This window comes from Crassostrea angulata, chromosome 1 (assembly GCF_025612915.1).
Source record: "Crassostrea angulata isolate pt1a10 chromosome 1, ASM2561291v2, whole genome shotgun sequence".
NCBI lineage: Eukaryota > Metazoa > Mollusca > Bivalvia > Ostreida > Ostreidae > Magallana > Magallana angulata.
Genome location: NC_069111.1, coordinates 15,577,824 through 15,598,641, shown reverse-complemented (window position 1 = coordinate 15,598,641; position 20,818 = coordinate 15,577,824). Strand labels below are relative to the sequence as shown.

At 33.9% G+C, this 20,818-nt stretch overlaps 2 protein-coding genes and 1 long non-coding RNA gene across 5 annotated transcripts; 2 read left to right on the top strand and 1 right to left on the bottom strand.

The window, feature by feature from the left end:
* Positions 1–88: 88 nt before the first annotated feature.
* LOC128181472 (T-complex protein 1 subunit epsilon-like) lies at positions 89–15,373 on the bottom strand. 3 transcript variants are annotated; one of them, XM_052849897.1, is made up of 13 exons: positions 15,165–15,373; positions 14,628–14,853; positions 14,197–14,395; positions 13,826–14,018; positions 13,443–13,592; positions 13,182–13,301; positions 12,686–12,871; positions 12,414–12,551; positions 11,145–11,325; positions 10,834–10,952; positions 6,922–7,096; positions 1,822–1,991; positions 89–490 (listed from the first exon to the last, which is right to left on the bottom strand). In XM_052849897.1, the coding sequence occupies exons 1-13, from the start codon at positions 15,261–15,263 to the stop codon at positions 410–412; spliced, it is 2,037 nt and encodes a 678-aa protein (XP_052705857.1). In that variant the 5' UTR covers positions 15,264–15,373; the 3' UTR covers positions 89–409. The 3 variants fall into 3 exon arrangements, with proteins under 3 accessions (XP_052705857.1, XP_052705839.1, XP_052705848.1); XM_052849879.1 differs by lacking the exons at positions 89–490; positions 1,822–1,991; positions 6,922–7,096 and adding exons at positions 9,573–9,873; positions 10,598–10,608 and having other exon boundaries at positions 15,165–15,371; XM_052849888.1 differs by lacking the exons at positions 89–490; positions 1,822–1,991; positions 6,922–7,096 and adding an exon at positions 9,573–9,873 and having other exon boundaries at positions 15,165–15,372.
* Positions 15,374–15,555: 182 nt separating this feature from the next.
* LOC128181486 (testis-expressed protein 49-like) lies at positions 15,556–19,369 on the top strand. Its single transcript, XM_052849910.1, has 3 exons — positions 15,556–15,919; positions 17,554–17,689; positions 18,171–19,369. Exons 1-3 carry the CDS (start codon positions 15,670–15,672, stop codon positions 18,217–18,219), a joined length of 435 nt encoding a protein of 144 aa, XP_052705870.1. The 5' UTR covers positions 15,556–15,669; the 3' UTR covers positions 18,220–19,369.
* Positions 19,370–19,481: 112 nt separating this feature from the next.
* On the top strand, positions 19,482–20,798 carry LOC128158480 (uncharacterized). Its single transcript, XR_008239987.1, has 2 exons — positions 19,482–19,684; positions 20,472–20,798. It is a non-coding gene; the product is annotated as an uncharacterized LOC128158480 (long non-coding RNA).
* The last annotated feature ends 20 nt before the right edge of the window (positions 20,799–20,818 follow it).

The window sequence follows — 20,818 nt, the reverse complement described above, 5'->3', positions numbered from 1 at the left end:
CAGGAGTAACAATTTAAAAAAAACATTTGCACATGTTGTTTTTTTTTACAATGTACTGTATACAAAGTGTGGACTGATTCATTAAGGAATTACAAATTAAAGCTCTGCCTGGACTCCTCCCTTGGTCTTTGCCATGTCGTACTTCCTGACATGTCATACTTTAGAATCATAAATATTCATAATAATCATGGTGGCTGTTTTCACGTACGTATACTATACCCATCAACCAACAGATTTACATCCTCAACGAATTATGAAGATAGATCTACATTCATTTTTCATAAGAATTAATCGACGAAAATACATCACTAATAATTAGGAGAAAAAAATTAACAACAAAAGAAAGTTGCAATCCACGAAAGTTGGCCCTAGTAGATTTAAATGTTTCCATAGTATATTGGTCCAGTGGTCAGGAGAGAGACTCTACGAGCGCCAGGGTCCTCCGTACACAGCCTGCGGGGTTACCGATCTCCTCGGGGAATGGTGACGGCTGAAATTGAAAATGGTACAGACATCAGGAGGGTTGCTCAGTAATACGTTTGCGATTCTACAGAGGGGTTGGGGCCTCATTCCATAGTCAAAGTTACTTGGACGCCCCCTAAGGCAAAATTATCCTTCAGAAAACACCCCAGCCGGGATAACATTGTAGATCCGCTCATAGTAAAATTACATGAATTTGGTAGCTGCAAAGTGGGCTTACAAAAAATTCGGCTGTTAAGTATAACTCAGGTACGATAAATGTTAAAAGAGTAAAAGTAAAATGTTTCGGACTGCACAAATGTCTTGAAAATTCATAATCGCTTAAAACACTGTGGCGGATAATTGTGCCAGTGCCAAGGTGGCATTTTTGCACCCGCTTAAGCTGCATATAACGAAAAATTCAAATATGCCATATGATAGACCATTGCTTAAAGAGTTAACATCCACCTTTTTAATCATTGTATCTCACCTGTCAGGTGAGATATTTACCTTTCAAAAATAAATTCCTATAGGAAAATGATTTTTCCCATAGGAAAAACAATATTCCTATAGGTAATTTAAAGTTTCCGATCGGAATACAAGAACCTCCTATAGGAATTTCAATTCCGATAGGATTTGATAAAATCCGATAGGAAAACTTAATATCCTGTAGGAAATCTACATGTCTGAATCAAATTCCTACAGGAAATACCATTCTCCTTTAGGAAATATAATTCCTACAGGACTTTTATAAAATCCTATCGGATTGTCAATATTTCCTGTAGGAGAATCAATTATCCTATAGGAAGTATCATTTTCCTATGGGATATTAATTATTAAAGGTAAATATTCCACCTGTCGGGTGAAACACACTTAAAACAAAAGTGGTTATATACTCTCTAGACAATGGTCTATCATTTAGTATACATGGATTTTTCCGAAACTGCATCTTAAGCGGGTGCAAAAATGCCACCTTGGCATTGGCATAATTATCCGGCACAGTGTTTTAAACACATTCTTAGTAACAATCACACTTTTGAGAGTTCAAAAATTAGGCGGACACTGCTACAATCTCTTCTTACAAAGGTCAGAAAGCATTGAAATCGCACAGAAAAAAACGTTTATTTATAATATAACTGGTTTTATAGATGTCCTAGATTTATGACAAATATTGCAGTTATGATATCGCAGATGTGGGTGAACGGAGCATGCTAAAAATAAAGATTTGGGAAAATTATAAATTCCAAAATTAATCTCTTTTTATTTTTGGATAGTTTGCGTAAAAAATTCAGCAAAATTTTTGTAGTTTCCTATTATTGTTCTATCCTTAGGGGCTACTTCATTATGCTACATTTCACGTACTGAACTAGCGTGGTCGGCGCCCGGTTGCTCCATCCCTTCTTTCTCCTCTTCTGTCTTCATCTTCTCATCCACCGACAGAAACAATTTACTCTCACTCTGTTCTTCCCTCTGTTTCAGATCTTCTTCGTCATCATCATCCTTTGGAGGCCAGTTCTCCAACTTGGCTCGTTCTTAAAAAGACCAAAGAAATATATATATTGTTGTTCACAAGATGGCACCAATGTGACTTTTTGATGTATTTTAGAAAACTGGTAACTTTTACTGGATTCTTATTTGTCAAAGGGTGTTAGAGTAATACATGTCGTTTTGAATCTTCTAAAAAAAGAACAAAATAGAAGTTTTTGGGGCCAGCAATTAATATATTAAACATTTATGGTGGCAAAAGCCCGGGCATAAAAACAATTTTAAAATTCAAGCACAATGCAATGGCTTCCTCTTAGTTTTGGAGTTATCTCGCATCGTTTGGCTATCAGATTTGAAAATGCCAATGGTCCCAACACGTCCCGACTTTAAACGTTGCGATTCTTTGGACAGTCGTAAGGTAAATGTGTCCGAGAAAGTAGAGAAATTATTTAGCTTTAGGGATAATCGTCATCGATTACGTGGTTATCCAGGCCGTTTTTAACGTCTTCAAAACTGTCGAGGAGAAGGTCGATTGTTTGTTCAGTATCATATCATGCAAGTTGTATTTTTTTCCTTTTCAGAAATACCCCTGTACAAAATGCCATCCGGTTAATAAAATAAATATTGATAAAAGCTTTAACTTAGTCCTGATTTTCCATACAGCCATTGCAGCAAGAGTCGGGGGCTTTTTATATGGTCTCTTGACAAGAGGATGCATGGGATATGGCGGAAAGATGCTGTTTGATCCTTTCCTACGATTTACGTAAGACACATCAGAGGTGGTGATGACTTGTCTCAAGACGTGTAGCCAAGTATAGAATTTTGATCCCAATATGGTTTTATTTGAAGAGAATCCCTTTAAGTTTGTTCATTGGCTTAAAAATGCCCAGGCTTTTAGTCATCCATCTTCGCTAGCCAAGGGTTTTCGGTCCACTTCGAAGTGGGCCGAAAACCCTTGACTAGCGAAGATGTTAGGCATCCGTCCGAACACGATTGAAATTACGTATAACCTTACAGAATTGGAACAAGATCTTCTAGGTCTCAGCAAATCTCTGGAGTATTTTTTCACAAATATTTTGTCGAATCGTTTCGAAATGCCATGCATGGCTGTTGAGTCGTACAGAAGTCGTTGCACATAGCGCAATCGCTACATAATCTTGAACACCCTACTCGAACACAATGTTGGAATTTTCCATAACCTCGTAGTACTACACAAACAACAAGGTTCGTTGGTTGCAGGGAGTTTGTGACAAAGGATATAACAATGATAAGTAAAAACTTCATATTCAAGGACATACATGTATATGCACAAGTACGTGTAATTCAACAGCCCTCCGAATTGCTATTTAAATCTGCAATTACAACTGAAACATCATTTATAAGGTGTGTTCTTTTTTAAAGACCTGAAGCTTTAATTAAACAACGCTTCTATTTGATTACCCCCCCCCACCCCCGTTTTGAGATTTCTGGAACGATGCTTACCTCTTATCTGTTGCTGCTTCTCCTGAAATGTTGACGCTTTGTGAGTGTGATAAGTTGAAAACATAACTCACTACTATCTCATTATCTTATCTACTGGTACTAGAAAGTACAGCAATTAATTGCACGTACCGTAAAAAAAAAACCTGACAATACATTTATCGGTAGACCGATCGGAGCTAATTTCATGGAAACCTGCACATGAAAAGATTAAGAAATCTTACCGGAACTTTAACAAAGCGCTATTTCAATCGTTGATTACGATTTGTTGTTTTTCGAAAGTACCAACAGTACATATGAACCAGTTTATATGTATAAAAATGTAGAATAGATTTTCGCGGTTCATTTCCATGTTGTCAGAAAAAGGTATGCAAAGACACGTGAAAACGAAACTGGATATCAATGGCCGTTTATGACAGACCATGCTTCTTACAGCTTCATTAGCCAGATTTGCCTCGGATGAGATACCAGTATAAAATTCATAAGGGTATACCAAAATTAGCTCACAGTTTCAACTAGAAACAAAAAGTGTTTTATTACAGTGGTATATATAAGTAGTCATCCATGATGACAATACTTGGTTTACAATGATCAACCATTGCAAATCCAACAGAAAAGGTAACTTTTTATTTTAAAAACTGTATTACGGCATGTATGATCCCATCCTTGCTTCCAAATTACTCTTATTTGAATCCAGCTAGCATTGAAATCAAGACAGAACTCTTTAATGATGTCGATTGCCATAAAAAAGGGTGCTATCGAGAGTGCCCAAGTAACAGATTTTTTAAAAAGTTCAGCACCGGTTCATCTCTCTGGACAAAGCTCTGGACATTTCGTTCAACCATACATGTATCTATGGCAGGCCAAATTCACAAAAATGGGCTAAAAGTAGTTTCCCAGTTGATAAATTAGATTTATCGACTGTTAACTATGGTTTACGAACGTACCGCAAACTATAGTTCACGATACGTTAACTTTAGTTTTCATCTGTAAATTTATATTATGGTTGTAAACTATAGTTTACTAATAATAATCTAAGTTTATTTGTTTGCAAATAACGTTAACAAGACATTTTGCTCTTAAAGTTTGATTCGCATCTATAAACTAGGATTTACATTCGTTAACTGAAATTAAGAGTTATAAATCATAGCTTTACAATTGTGAAACTATATTTATCAGATAAACTATGTTTTGCAATTGCAAATAGTTGTTTTCAGAGTCAATTATAGTGTTGCAATTCTGAAACATAGATGATCGCGTTTATATGAAATATACAGATTAAGAGCGTTAATAAAAGTTTCAAAGATGATAAACTAGGTTAATTATAGTTTACAAACCCTTAACTATAGGTAATTGTTAACTATTGTTTACGAACCCTAAATAGATGTGAAATTGAGATTAACGCTGTTAACTAGTTATTGTCCGTAAACTATAGTTTACAACCGTTAAACCTGGTTTATCGTATGTGAAACTACATGTATGATTAGCTAATTTTTGTAAATTTGGCGTGTCATACATATCACCCCTACAAAAAGTATGAAGGATATTAATTGTTCAAGGAATAGATAATAATTTTTTTATGGGTTGATCATTACAGTCGGGCATTTGATCAAATCCAAATAAAGCCCGAAGAGCTTTATGATAGATTAAATCACGTTACGATTTCATTTTTTTTGGTCTCATGTAAAATACACCACCAACAAAAGTGGTTAATAGTCAGTCTAGGCAACGGGTTTTCATGAGACATACGGATTTTAAAAAAAGTGCACAAAAGACGGACTGGGGAAAAAACACAACCTAGCAACGGTATAATTATCCGGCACAGCGTTATTTCCTATGTCTGTACAATGTACAACACATCTAAATCATCAATTCCCAAAACATCTGATAGCTTTATTTACTCAACTATGAAATGCAGTAACAAAACTGCCGGCATTTTACTTTATTCTCCTGCAGTGAGAGAAAGAGACAACTTTATGGACCGCCTTGAGATCAATCACTGTTTTCGCAAATCCTGATTTATACGAATTCAAAGCCGATTGCGGTTATCTTCGTGGATTAACAGAAAATAAATCAGTCATAAGAGTTAAAACGCAAAAAACTCGCGACTTTCATGTTTTTTTATGAAGTAATTCCGCTATTACATATATATACAAATCAGTATCATGAACCACATTTGCATGCCTGATTCTTCCTACGGAAAACTGTTGAAATTTCATTTCGACATTGAATAATCTCACGCTAGACGTCTTTCACTGCAGCTTGTTAATTAAGTCAGTAATTCGATTAAACAGTTTTACATGCAATGATTATAATTAAATAGAAGATATCAAACATGTCTGAGGTAGAACGATTGTCGAAGAGATATTGTATAAAAATAATTCGCGTGTCACAGAATAAGGGGTTTGGTTTTCAACTTTGCGTCAATAGTTTTTCGATTTAAAGCAAATGATTCAAACAATAAAACGCTTTCCTTGGTGATATTTGCGGGATATGAAGGTGGCCACATTGAAGAAAAAATACATAACCCGCGTTTTCTAAAATGCTTCCGTAGCTTTTTTAAAAACAAAGGTCTGAAAATCTTAAGTTCTGTCTGAGATTTGTACATCGCTTTTGTCAGCTGTCTATAAGCTTCTGGGTGTTGTTATCTTTGTGTATTTTGAAAGCAATCCTGTTATACCTCCATGGTCTCTAATTGGGCGCTTCGAGATAAAAACTGTTACGTTTTTCAATAGGGTATTTTCCAACATGCCTTCAGAATCCCGCTGAAAATATGGCTGCATTGATTTAAATTGAATGTTTCTGATTTAATTAATGTTTGGTGTTTAATGTTTAAATACGAAATGAATTATAAACTAGTTAGAAGGCAAAACTATAAAGCACATCAATAAATATAAAAAAAACAACTTGTGGTGATATAACTCAACAAAAACTATAATGTTTGAGTTGCACTTATGTATTTGCTTTCCTTTCACGATAGATTTATTGTCTCAAAATTGTTTGAAATAAACAAACCGCACTTTATTACGCAGTTTGGGATTCCGAATGCATGTCCATGTATTTATCTTTACATATTAGAACCCCCAGGCAGTGAATAAAAAAAAGACGTACTGCGTACATAGTACCAAAAAAAAACACCAAACAAACAAAAAGTAACATACAAAATTTCCATAATAGGAAAAAGAAAGTCTTCCTAAAACAATATCTTTTTTTTTTGTTCTTGATTATAAAATTTAGATTTTTTTTAGGCCTGGGACAAGGTTTCAAATTTCTTTAGATGTGAAATTTTGTCTTTGTTTGGACAGTTCCAGCTAGAAATAATCCATTTCTTTTGTAATATTGGCTATAATATATTTTAAGTTTTTCATCTACGCACCTAGCTTCTTTACAGCTGACACTTATTCAAAAAAATTGTCAAAATTCAATATCAAAAAACAAAAAAAATCGTAAAACAGATCGAGAACAAAAACACTTCCTGTAATAATTACCACTGATTACCTGGATCAAAGTGGACGCTATCATCGTCGTCCTGTAAATTCAATGCCCAGATTTTCACTCGATTTTGGTCCGAATCCGTCCCAGAATCGCCATCATGCATTGCCCAGTCCGTGACAGAGTAAGATTTATTCATGTCTACACACGGGAAGCCTCCAAATCTTTGTACAAACGAGGTCTATAGCCGTGTGAAGTTGAGTAAAGTCGGGTACACAAAGATGCTTTTATGTTCCATTTCAATACTACTAACCTATGTCTATCGAAAGAATCATTTATCAGTCGAATGGAATTGTTTACGATCGATCAATAGACGATTTAGAAAACATTTAAATAGATTTATTTGACATAATATTTACTTTCCATATTCATAAGAATTTATCTTCGCCAGGTAGGGACGGTATTTTGTAAATTGAGTTCCAGAATTCATGTTCTATTGTTCGGAAAGCAGTTGAATATCGCGGATGGATAAATTGGTATATTAAAGGTTTAAAATTCAACTTTTGAACGTTTCGTCTAATAAATCTAGTCTAAATTCCAAAGAATTGGTTATGATGTTGGTAAAGAGCTTGGATTACTGAAGCATGCCAAATCCAATTGAAACCATTGTTATAACGACATTGTTGTAAATCACATAAGCGACCGGGGCCATGTACCGTCTGCTCAAGGAACGGATCCCCTGGATATAATCAACAATACATTAGGTTCTTTACTTAGAATTACGGAGGCTACTCTTTGGATTTCTTTTAATTTTCAAACTCTGGTCATAAATGCTGTGGATTACAACTTGCATGGTTCTTTTTGAAGTTTAAAAATTTTTTTTTCCAGACACAGTGCATTAATTTCTTTCAATATTTGACCAAATTTCTTTATAAATGCTGTAGATTACTACAATTTGTTCCACTGGTAAATTTTAAAGCCATGATCTGGACCCTGCATAGCACGCCCACAGTAGAGACTTGTTTCCAACTAAGTTTCTTTAATCGATTTATTCACTATTTTTGCTTTCCAGTCAACTATTTCTAGAATTGCTACATACCTGTACATCTTCATGTTTTTACCAATCCAATTGTCAAACAAGAGATGTTTGTGAAACATTTGGGGACCTCGATATTATTTAGATAAACCTGCATATCAAATTTCATATTAATATGTGCACCCTCTGCGAAGAAAATGAGTGGAAACAACTGCAAATAACTCGAATTTTTCTAAGTCCAAGGGCCATATCTCTGTCAAAAATTGCTCGATCGTACCCAATATCGAACTTGATCTAGAACCTGTATATCAAATTTCATTTCAATATGTTCATCCTATGCAAAGAAAATGAGCGGAAACTGCAAATAACTCGAAATATTCCAAGTCCAAGGGCCATAACTCAGTCGAAAATTGCTCGATCGTACCCAATATCGAACCTGACCTAGATATTATCAAGATAAACCTGTATACAAAATTTCATTTCAATATGTTTATCCTATGCAAAGAAAATGAGCGGAAACTGCAAATATCTCAAATTTTTCCAAGGGCCATAACTCTGTCGAAAATTGCTCCATCGTCCAATATCGAACTTGACCTAGATATTATCAAGATAAATATGTATACAAAATTTCATTTCAATATGTTTATCCTATGCAAAGAAAATGAACGGAAACTGTTGGTGGACCGACAGACAGCAGCAAAGCAATATGCCCTCCCTTCTTCGAAGGAGGGCATAATAAAAACACGAATCTTCTTATGTTTCTTTGATAGAAGTTTGTTTTATCCGAAAGGACTGTTTAAGAAATGAACTCAATATCTACCCAAGTTATACTCGTATAACCTGGGTTGGGGCAATTTACGCTTTATAATCCGCGAAGCGGATTATAAAAAAGCGTAAATTGCTCCAACCTAGGTTATACGAGTATAACTTGGGTAGATATTGAGTTCATTCCTTATAATTTAATTTTCTGGAATTTGCTGTACAAATTGAGTCCGTTTTACTTTTAAAAATGATATAAATCTGTTCAAAATTCAAACGTAACGTCAAGTGAATTAGTACGTTGGTGCATTGTGACGTGTCTTGTGACGTGCAAACCAGGTTATACAAATTTAACTAAATTTTTCTATCCAATCAAATGCCGCGTTACAACCATAATTAAATTATAAGTAAATAACACCATTGAGTTTGGCCTGAATTGAGTAAGGTTGCAATATACTATTTGAAAGTTATACCCTCGTGAAAACAGATCTTTTTTTCAAAGGAGATCCAAAAAAATAAATGAGTAAAACAGGCTTATAACGAAGTGCCAGGGACGGGCGATTTTACTTTGTTTTAAGCGTAATTCGTTATATCCGTCAAATTTACGTGTTGTAAAGTCACAGGGAATGAAAACCCCTTCGCTGTAGGCGTAAGTTCATAATACGCGTGTTCGTTATAAATGTGTTTTACTGTATTTCTTTATAATTCGTAGAATTACTGCAGTCTAAGAAAATTGTACGTGATTTGTTCAATAATAATAGCACATTCTATGATTAATTTAGTTTTCTTAATTACCAGTCACTTTAGTTATGAAATGCTTTGATATAATTGGACATATAATACAGAACGAGCATTGCTATTGGCTTAATGGCTTTCATTTCATTTTCGATCAAAACTACCCAACATAACACAACTCGCCAAATACATTTTTACAATCACATTTAATTTGTTCAAGCAATCAGATACATACATAATATGTTAATGTATAAAAAGAAGGAGTTCACTCGCACCCCACCGTGAACACAGTCACTGGAGCGTGACAACACTGAACTGGTGGGCCTCTCATACTAGTACTAAGTTGCTGGGAAAATGTTGCATGGAATTCACATTCATGTCAATCGACGTGTCAAACTGTGTACAAATTCAACTCAGTCTCTTCAATAGTTCAACACAATGTCTGGTCACAAAAATAAATATACAAGCTCTTATCCTATTGTCTATACCTGAAAAGAAAGAAGTAGTTTGTTAATTACTGTGTCAATGTAGATATCAAAGGAGCTGTAGGTTAAAGGGAAAGAGTGAAAAAGAGAGAAGATACCCTTTGGTGGTTATTCATTTTAAGGATTACAAGAAGTAGCACACTAGGAATACATGAGGTAACAAACATGTATCACACACAGTGAAAATGTAAGGTATGAATATTGGGAAGAGTACCGATAAATGCTAGTGAGTTTTAAAGATTTAAGACCCTCCAATCCATCCAGTTTAAGAGGAGTTGCTCTTACAAACTGTTCATTTCTATATTCAAATCAGGGCCAAAATTTTTGGTTCAAAAGGGCCAAAATTCCCAGAAAAAAAAAATGAAATCAAAATTTCTTGGTATTATGCAGATCTTAAGTTCTAAATACCAACAAATTTTCTTTAAATTCCATTAAGCGGTTAAAGAGTAGTGTCACTTACAAACTGTTTGAAATTCGGTGCGGCCATTAAAGAGGACTTGTGTTTTCCCAAAAAACAAAAAGAATCCAATATTTTAAAAGATGTACCAGTATCTTCCTTATTCTTTTACAATGGATGATATAAGAAACTAAATACAAGTACATTGTAACTAAAGGCATAAAAATGGATTTTAAAGGTGATGAAATGAGCTACAAGAAAACTATAAATGCAAAAAGATGAATAAGTGAAGTACAACAATAATAACACACTGCAATCTAGCATACTTACCAACATCACATCTGTAATGCAACAGTAGTAAGATTATGTCTCCATATACAGAAACACTGAATACTCTAATCTACCAGAACTCATTTTAACAAGTCTCCTTTTTGATTAAAGATTATTTCAAAATAGGCCAAAACTATAAACACTGAGAAACCAGTGCTTTTAGAACCAAAAATCCTGTAGATGTTATCTGTGGCAAAGACCATGTTTATGTTAAAGATTTAAGGCATCATTTTTACCTGATCTGCGCTTCCTCTGACATCATCAATTTTAAGGATCATCTTTGTCAGCTGGACAGCCAACAGGATCTGGGCACGCTTGGATGAGAGTGTCTCGATCACAGATTGTGTCTTCATATCTGTCATGTACAGAGGAGAGAGTTATAAATCTGAATGCTTCAAAAATGAATGTGTATTGAGAATACCTAACTTTTGTATTAGAAATAGCAATTGAGGAAATAAAACATCTTTTATCAGGAAACAGAAACTTCATACTTTAACCACACATACATTACTTGACTTGCACTAAATCACAAACACACAACACTTACCATTGGTCCCCTTATTGAGACAATCTATTCCTAGCCGCGGGTTTTTCTCCTTGATTTGTCGTGATTTAATATCTGCTAGAGTGTGGATTGGAGCAAACCCAGAATTTTCTGCTAACGCCAAAGGAACACTCTCTAATGCTTCAGAGAAGGATTTCATTGCATACTGTTCTAGTGTAGAGATCTGCAAGAACAAAGTATAAATGTACATATAGAGATGCAAGTACACATCACAGACCTGGTATTTCATTCAGTTAAAAGACTGTTCTTCTTTCATCAGTGTTTAGGCTCCATAAGGGAACATAACCATGGTTAAAGAAGTGTTTTCCTCTTGCATGATGTCTGAGTCAGTCAATGAAGGATTCACAAACTGGAATTCCTCATGCATTAAATTAAACAAAACACTGAAAATCTGGTTGTTCTTTTCATAAATAATAACATGATATAAAAGGGCAAAACTTTGTTTCATTGCATATCTAAAAACAAATATATTGTTTACAAAGAAAATTTTATAAGTAGTGCATTATTGATTTAAACACACCACATAAAAAAAAATTGAAATAAGGTGAGCAGAACATATCAGGAACAGATTTTGGACTGGATAGGAAGAAAAGTTAAAGCAATAAACGCTGTAATTTTTGTTATTGAAGTTTTAATTGTTTCTTTACTCAAATCAATTTTTTGTTGAGCTTTTGTAATTCATATTTTTTAAATTAAAGCAAAACTACATTATTGTCATTCTGTGCATAATCTTCTTTTTAATAAAATAAAATTATCTGTATTTTGGTCACTTTTAGAAGTCGCATGCACAAAACACATTTTGGCAGCATAAAAAATTCTAAAATATCAAGCCCAAATCACCAAAGCACATTACGGCAGCAAAATAAAATTCTAAAAAAGCTCATATTGCTTTTTTATCAATACACAGATATTCAAAACAGTATTGAAGTACACTGTAGAAAGGTGGGATAATGACATGTTAAACAGTTTGTCACAGATTTAACACTTTCACCGAGTTAAACCAAGTTATATAGAAGGCTGTACTTCTTTCATCAGTGTTTAGGCTCCATAAGGGAACATAACCATGGTTAAAGAAGTGTTTTTCTCTTGCATGATGTCTGAGTCAGTTAATGAAGGATTCACAAACTGGAATTCCTCATGCATTGTAGAATGGTTAAAGGTGGGTTGGTGTTTTGACTTATTCTTTTAATGCAAATTTCAATGAGAGTGAAAGTCTATGTCAAGATTGTAGGTAACTTTTAATTTACTCACTTTCTTGGCAGCCTCGGCGACAGCCAGAGAACAGGAGATTTCTGGAGCTCCTCCTCCATACACGATCCTGCTGTCCTTCACCAGGTTCCTGATCACACACAGGGCGTCATGTATACTTCTCTTGCCTTCCTCAACAATCTGTTGTAAACAGTTCAAAACATTCAGATACAAAATATGCAAAAATTCTGATTAGTTAAAGGGCTGGTCTTGGAAATGCTCATTGACTGCCCTCTTCATGAGAAAAACTTTAATCTAAACTTAGCTAGACTTACCATTTTGTTACCGCCCCTGATGAAGATGGTCACTGCCCTTGAGTTATTGCAGTCTTCAATGACCAACATTTTTTCTTTGGTGGTACCAAATGACAGTTCCCTCACAGTGCCTGCTGTTCCAAGCTTCTCTTTGGTGAGTTCTTCAAACCGTGGCACAATTCTGCCTCCAGTTGCAATTGCAATTAACTGAAAAACAAATAGCAGAAATCAAGTTTGATTGATTTTTTATGTCTGTAAGAAACTGCTGTATTAACAAAACGTGAAGATAAGTTACAAACAATTAGTACTGTAAATTACTTTTAAAATTCTATTTTATATTCTATTATTCCAAACTTTTTCGTATCAAATAATGAGAATATAAAAAATTGCAAACACTTATCTTTAATTATGATTTCATACATCTCACAAGTTATTAAATATAATAGCAAGATTTAAAATTTGCAATGTGTGTACTTCACAATTTTACTCAAATATCCAGATATTTCAGTGATCATACCTCTATTTCTGGGCCTCCTACCCAACGCACAGCAGGTAGTTTTCTCTGTAGTAAAAGGTGATTGGCTTCATCATCAAATCCCCACTGACAGATGACCAGATTAGCACCCGTGTCCTTAACCTACAATGTATTCCAACAATGCAATCATCTGAAAATTTCTTTGGAAATGAAATTTTAGACATCATTTATAATTATTAAATTCATTTTGTTTTATTATCAAAATATCTGCAAGACTTTTATTAAATTGTCAATATTCCCTACCTGTTTTACCATGGTTTCAAATTTCTGTAATTCATATTCTCTAAGTTTTCTATAATCCTCTACAGATTTCACCTCCAGCCCATGCTTTGTTTTGGGTTTCGGAGGTTCAAAGGGACATGTCAAAATAGCTATTTTAGCATCTTTGATATTCTGTAAAAAAAAAAATAAAAAATTAAAAGCTGATTAAATAAATCAAAATGAAAAGAGATTACATTTCAAAAAGCTATACTCAATTAAAGCTAAAAATATTAATAAGTCAATGATAGATTTCTAACCTTTTTTCATAAAATTTCCACTTTGAAAAATTTACATGAATTTCAATATTAAACTTCATACATGAACAGGTACTACTTCTTTTTTGTTATAAAATACACTAAACTCACTTTAGGCATCTGTGGATGACTCATATCCTTGTCAATAATAACACCCTTGATCAACATGGTATCCTCCATTTTTCCACCGACTTTGCCCTCAACTTTGATAAGTTCAAAATCAACATCTTTTCTGTCAAAATCGGCTACTGACATAATAGCATCTACTGCTATTTCTGCCATTTGTCTGTGGCATCTGTTTACACTGAAATTACAATAAACAAACATAAATTACATTATCCTACTATGAAATTATTTGGACCATTTATTCATGCATTCATCTTCTATTTTTACATGCACTTTCATTAATCTATCATGTGAAATACAACAAGTTAATGAAAATATCTTTAAAACAAAACGTGTAAACAATAACTAATTCCTACATTTTGGAGCCAAGGGTTGTCATGGCCAAACGGATGAGATCCTCTCTGTCTTTTGGAGTAACTTTGAAACCTTCACTGATTTTCTCCAAGTGTTCACAAGCAACTGTGGCAGCCATTTCATAACCATCAGCTACTCGGATAGGATGAATTCCTCTGTCCAAGAGCTTTTCTGCTTGTTCCAAAAGGGCTCCAGCCAACACTACCAAAATTGCAAATGAAATTGATGATAAAATGAAAGTAGAACATTAATTTAAACATCATTATAAGCATATTTATAGACATGCTCTGACTAGCATTGTTGCAATAACTGTCTTAAACACAAGATATGACATAGTTTGCAAGACAACATAAGTGTTCTCACATGCAATGTGCATTAATGCATTTTCTGCTAAGAAGCAATAAAAACTGTACAGAGAAATGACCCTATTTACCAACAACTCCAGTGGTACCATCTCCAATTTCATCATCCTGAGACTGTGATAGCTGAACCATAAGTTTAGCAATTTGATGCTGGACATCCATCTGTTTCAGGATGGTAGCACCATCATTAGTGACAGTTATATCTCCATCAGGACTCACCAAAAGCTTGTCCAAACCTTTTGGTCCCAAAGAAGTTCTCAGAACTCCAGCAACAGACTTTGCTGCCATTATGTGGGACTAAATAGAAAACAATATAATCTGATTTTGATATGCATACTAAATGAGATATGTTGGAAGAATGTTTTTATTAATAGTACACATTAGACACGGCATTGAATAAAAGGATTGTCAAAACTTGTCATAACATGACGCAGGGAATTATGAAAAAAAAACTTAAGATAAATTATATGAAATGATCAGTTAACAAAATATGAATCTTCGGCGTAGTTTTGAGAAAACTGGATCATTCAAAAATCAACATTCTTTCAGTTGCCAAAGTTTCCATAAACATAAATTTGTAAACAAATATAGTCATGCTGTTTACTCACTTTATGGGCCTCGATTCCTGTTAATCGTGACTTCCTTTCCTGGTCCCTGATGATGATAAAAGGTCTCCCATATTCGTCGAAAGCTAACGAACCACTCATGATTGATACGAGGAGTTTTGAATGTCGATGATGCCGGATTTATAAATTTCTACTTCATATAGAATGTGCTGGAACAGAAAATTGGAAACCGGAAGTTGACCAGACGATTATCCAATATTTTTTATACGAAACGAAAAATAATTAAATACGATTTTTCTATATTTTAAAAAAAATTCTTAATTAAAAAATGTTTCATATTTCTTAAAATATGCATGTTAAATGTGTTTGTGTCTGCTTCATTATTTGAAATTACATTTTATCATTTGACGTGACTTCTATCGCTTTGTCAAATTCCATTTCTATTAATCCTCTGTCGTGGATGTCAACAAACTTCATAGCAACTTCGAGTGCATGCCGCTAATTAAGGTTTCAATCGTTTAACCTACAAAAAGAAAAGACAGTAGCGATGTCGTTCTTTGGAATATCCCAATTGGGTTACCAGAATACACTCCGTGAGGCAACAATCCAAGCCAAAATGGACCCTGTTCGCTCAAAAACACAAATCGGATTTGTTGCACTACCCCCGCTGGCAGAGAGGAACCCCCCAAGGCGTTCCATCGTACCGATTGATCAGGTGTCTGGTTACGGACCTGGACCACAGGGCTCACACGTAGAATACACGAGGATGAGAACGAAGCATATACGTTCTCCAAAAGGTTCGTTTGTTAATAAGAGCGACATGCGTACGTTAACTTTTGCATTCCTGCATGCATGCATATATATGACGTTCCTAAACATTATATATGTATCTGTTTTTGACAGTGTAGGCCCATATGCAAAAATTAAGGGGGAGAAATTTAGTTGCTTGACTCGACCAACTGGTTCATAATTGCTTTCTTACACACGTAAATGGGTGGGAGAATTATACAAATACAAATATACAAATATTTTTTTTTTTATTGGCACAAACACAATTACAATAATTGGCAAAGGCCCAATGAATATACAAGAACATCATTGTCTGTTTACAATAGTTGCATGTACAGTATAGATATATTTTTACTGATCTATATAGATCAGTTTAACATTTCCTTAGACTAATTGACATCTGTGTTCAAAGCAGTCATTAATGAATTTAACAGTGATATTTAAAATAGTATGTATTTCACTATTTAAACATAGATGTAAAATGTATCTTTCTTTGTCCAAGTTATTGGCAATATTTATTTTACTTATCTTATAAAAATTACTAAAATAGCTGTTCCTTAGATGAGAACAGGCTTTACATTGAAAAAGAAAATGAGTTTCATCTTCAATTGCACCAGTTTTACAAGCATTACAATATCTTTCATTCCTAATTGTGGCATTATATTTACCACTTTCTATTGCAAGTTTATGTGCACTTAATCTTATTCTACTAATAGAGGATCTCTCAGATCTTTTCCTGAGTATATCAATATAAGGACTTCTTTTTCTCATAAATAAATTTTGAAAAAAATGAAAGTTTCTCTGAACTAAAAATTTATAATGATCGATACACCGGGTCATCTCAGGTGTTCTGTAACTGAGCTATATGATACCAGTGTAAAGGGATGGGAGAAATAAAGACTGACCAGACTGGGATTCAAACCTGGGCCCCCTGCATCTCTAGTCAGTTGCTCTACTAACTGAGATATCTGGCGCCGGTATTCAAACCAGTCTAATTATAACCATGCATATATCACATTCCTCCCCACCTACTTAAATGATCTCCATCCCCGAAGATCACCCCAGGCTCTTCCTCTGGCAGGAATTCACCTGTCAGTTCAAGGGGGTTGGTCACAGCACCAAATTAATGCTTGTGATGGAAGAAATAATGACAGACCAGACTGGGATTCAAACCCAGGCCCCTTGGATCTCTAGTCAGGTGCTTTACCAACTGTGTAAAGGGATGAAAGAAATAATAACAGACCAGATCAAGATTTGAACCCAGGTCCCCTTAACCCTAGTCAGGTATATATTCAACCAATTGTACTATCTGGTGCCAATTAATTCAAAGTACTTCAGACTGTTATATATATATATAAATTCTGACTATCAAACTTGGTGTCCAAACACCCATGCTGCACAGTTATGTTTATCGAAGGGGAGGAATGTGAATTTCAAGCAGATATGTGTTTGCTTCATGATCCAAATTATATTAATAAGTTAATCACTGCAATCCTTATACAAATCTTACTCATAGCATTAGATTTTATTTTCCTCTCTCATTCAACAAAATGTTGAATTGGAGAAGAAAATAAAATCAGAGGAAAATAAAATAAAAGCAGGACCTATATATAGTACATGTATCTCCATCAAATAATTCCAGAACCCTTTGAGATATACAGATTCCCCGTTCAAACATCTAGACAAGTTGGATGGTGGAGTAAAGAGGAGCCATTGAGAAAGAACCAGCCCTGGACCTATGTGCCTCGCCATGTTCATGTCAACAGTGAAATGACAAGGTATTTATTAGTACCGGTAGATTATTCGTGTATTGTTAATTACCATTTATGATTATACAATTATTATCAAAATATGATTAAAATAAAGAATGCATACAAAGATAACTTAATCACCTAATTTTTGTATACATGTACCTACTAGTATATACATATATGTCTTTAGATTAAAAACTCTCAGTTAATATATAAGTCAAAAACTTATACTGTAGATTCCTAAATAAACGCTGGGAATTGATATCCGAGTAAAATTTGAATAAGCACATCTTGCAAATTTTAAATCTCACTATTCTTTTTCTGACAGATGTAAACTTAATAAAACTTTGATAGAAATTTGATGTTCATGATTTTATATTCTCACAATTTATTGCAAAATGAAATTTGAATCACAGAATTAAGTACTCAGTGACACATAAAATAAGGAATCTACAGTAAACAATATTCTAGGTAAATTCTCCTACACAGCATGGTTTTTTTCTTTTAGATTTGTGAATGAAATGAGCCTAACTAACCGAGAGTTTACCTTGTTTTAATACTTTTTGCCACATAGCCGTAAATGTGACATACTTGAAAGAGGAGGATGTGGATGAATGTGGATTACTAGATGACTCTATTCTATTAATTAACAATTAACACATATCTACATAATTATTCATATGAAAAAATTTTTTAAACCTCTTTTCATATAATCATGAATACCTCAGTTTATTCTATTGGGTAAACTTTAATATATACGATATACTTTTTATTGCATGCTCAATGTCTGTAGAAGGAAACTAAATAAATAAATAAATGTGGATTTTGAGTATAAATATATATAGTGTACATGCTTGGAAATATATTATATTTTTTCACCCAATTCATTATTTACCTTAATTTTTCTGATAATGTTTTAAAAAATTTCTTATTGGAATTGTTTGTAGAAGTACCAATTTGAATTCAGCATTATTTTTGGTGGAAAAAATATTTTGGAGTATTTTTCTATGTACCGATATGTTACTGGTAATATAATGCATCGAAATCCAGCAACACTAAATTACATTGTCTTTTTGAAATGTTTTACCTAATTACAATAATTATGGTGTGACTTCAACAGCATTACAACAGAGTTGTAGTACTTTTATATTGCTTGGCATAAGTGTAATCATGGATATTTTAATGATTACAACTGATGAATTTTGTACAGAAATGTAGAACTTTATAATTATACACAGACATCATGAACAATTTTATATAACTACTAAGAAATTACTTGTATCAGCAATGCCATCATATTTTCTTAGAAACTAAAAAAAAAAATTTTTTAAATAGTCACAATTTAATTCACATCATTTCAATAAATGCTCAGTTCTAACCCAACTTCTAAGAAATCATTTTTTTTAGCCTCCCCTTGTATGCCTAAGCAAAACATTGCTAGAACAAAAACTAATAGAGCAACTCAATTCCAAGTGAAAGCTTCAGTGAACTTAATTAGGTTAGCCTGCACTAGCTGTCATATGGATCTTAGAGTTGAATTCTTATAAGAATTTGGATCTATATTTATTGCAACTTTTGATAGCTTAACTTAATGCTTTTGATTCTTTTTAATGACTTGTGTTTTACTTTTGAAGTATGTGTTCACGTCTTTGTTTTGAAAATGTTTGTTGTTTTTTCTCAATAAATCAAAATATCATTGATCTTTGATCATCAGTTTTTGTTGTTTTTCCGCAACAAGTAAAAACATGAAATTAAAAAAAAAATAATAATATTTGGATCTAGCCCTCAAAAATAGGATCTAGATTTCACTTCAAACACAAGATTCTTCCACAAAATGGCAGCTTTGTACTTGAAAATTAAAGAGACATTGCCAACCATGTCACCTTATTTCCATTTAATGGCACTTGCGTTACCTCTAATTTTCTTAAACAAAGAATCTTTATCAGTAAGACCCTATTCTCCAACAGTTGTTAAAGGTCAAGATCGCCAGATAATCAATACATACTGTACCAACTTGAACAGGTAAGTTTAATACCTTTCTTTACTAAATATTTAAATCAATATAAAGTTTCCATTATTCCTGTACCAAGGTCATAAACCTCCAATTCCTACAAGAAACTTCATAAAATATTGTTTGTATTTCACAATTTTAAAAGGAATCAATATTTTTTCCAAATGAATCCAATCTTAAAGCCATTAAAACCAACAAAGCAAGTACTGGTATTTAAATACATAATTTCACATATGCATTGATGATATAGATCTATTAATAGCATTATGTCTTTGTTCTGTTAAATATCCTTTTTTGCTATTATTTCACTACTCCAAAAAATAATAAACAAAGAACCTAGCTTGTATAAAGAATGATTAAATTTGCTGCACACCATAATAGTGGCACACAGGTGATAGGCAAAGTAAGGTTGCTGGTTTAAATCCCTTCAAGGCACTTGACGTTGTGTCGAGTGTAATTGAATAGATCACTTCACTTGCAAGCCTTAGTTTACCCTGCTTATGTAAGGTACTGGCTTAATATGCCAGGTGTTTACCCGAGGTGGACTAGGGTCCCTTTCAGGGAGGTTCAAGTCCATGACTCATCAATCAACGATTTAAATACAATAGTAATGCAAATTACCCACAAATCAAAATATATGATAAAGTTTCAAAGTTGATACTATGTGTTGTCTAAATGGAGGAGAATAGAATATTACAACCTCTCCCTCCCCATCCCCAAAAGTATGTACATATTGAAGAGAAAAGTCTGTTGCTTTAACACTGTTTTACAGCAATTTTGTCCTCCTTTCATTGTTAGATGCAGAATTTTATCCTGGTCAGTTTGCTGGTGCTTTTGGCCACTACAGAGGCTGGGGTGGTGAAGTGTCGAGCGGGGTGTGGGAATGCATTTGAGGACTGCTGAATATCCCTCTGTAATGGAAATGTCCAAGTAACTGGCGTCATCCAAACATTACACTGCCACTATAACCAGACGGTGGACTCACATTTAGCCTACCACCATCACTGTGGGCTAGAGTGCCATGACAAATTCCTGAACTGTACCATGGGGTGTGGAAGCATTGACCCAACCCTCATCGGGAAATAATATTTCTTATTGAATGATATACAGTCATTATCTGCAAAACTGCTGTAGTGTTTTTATTC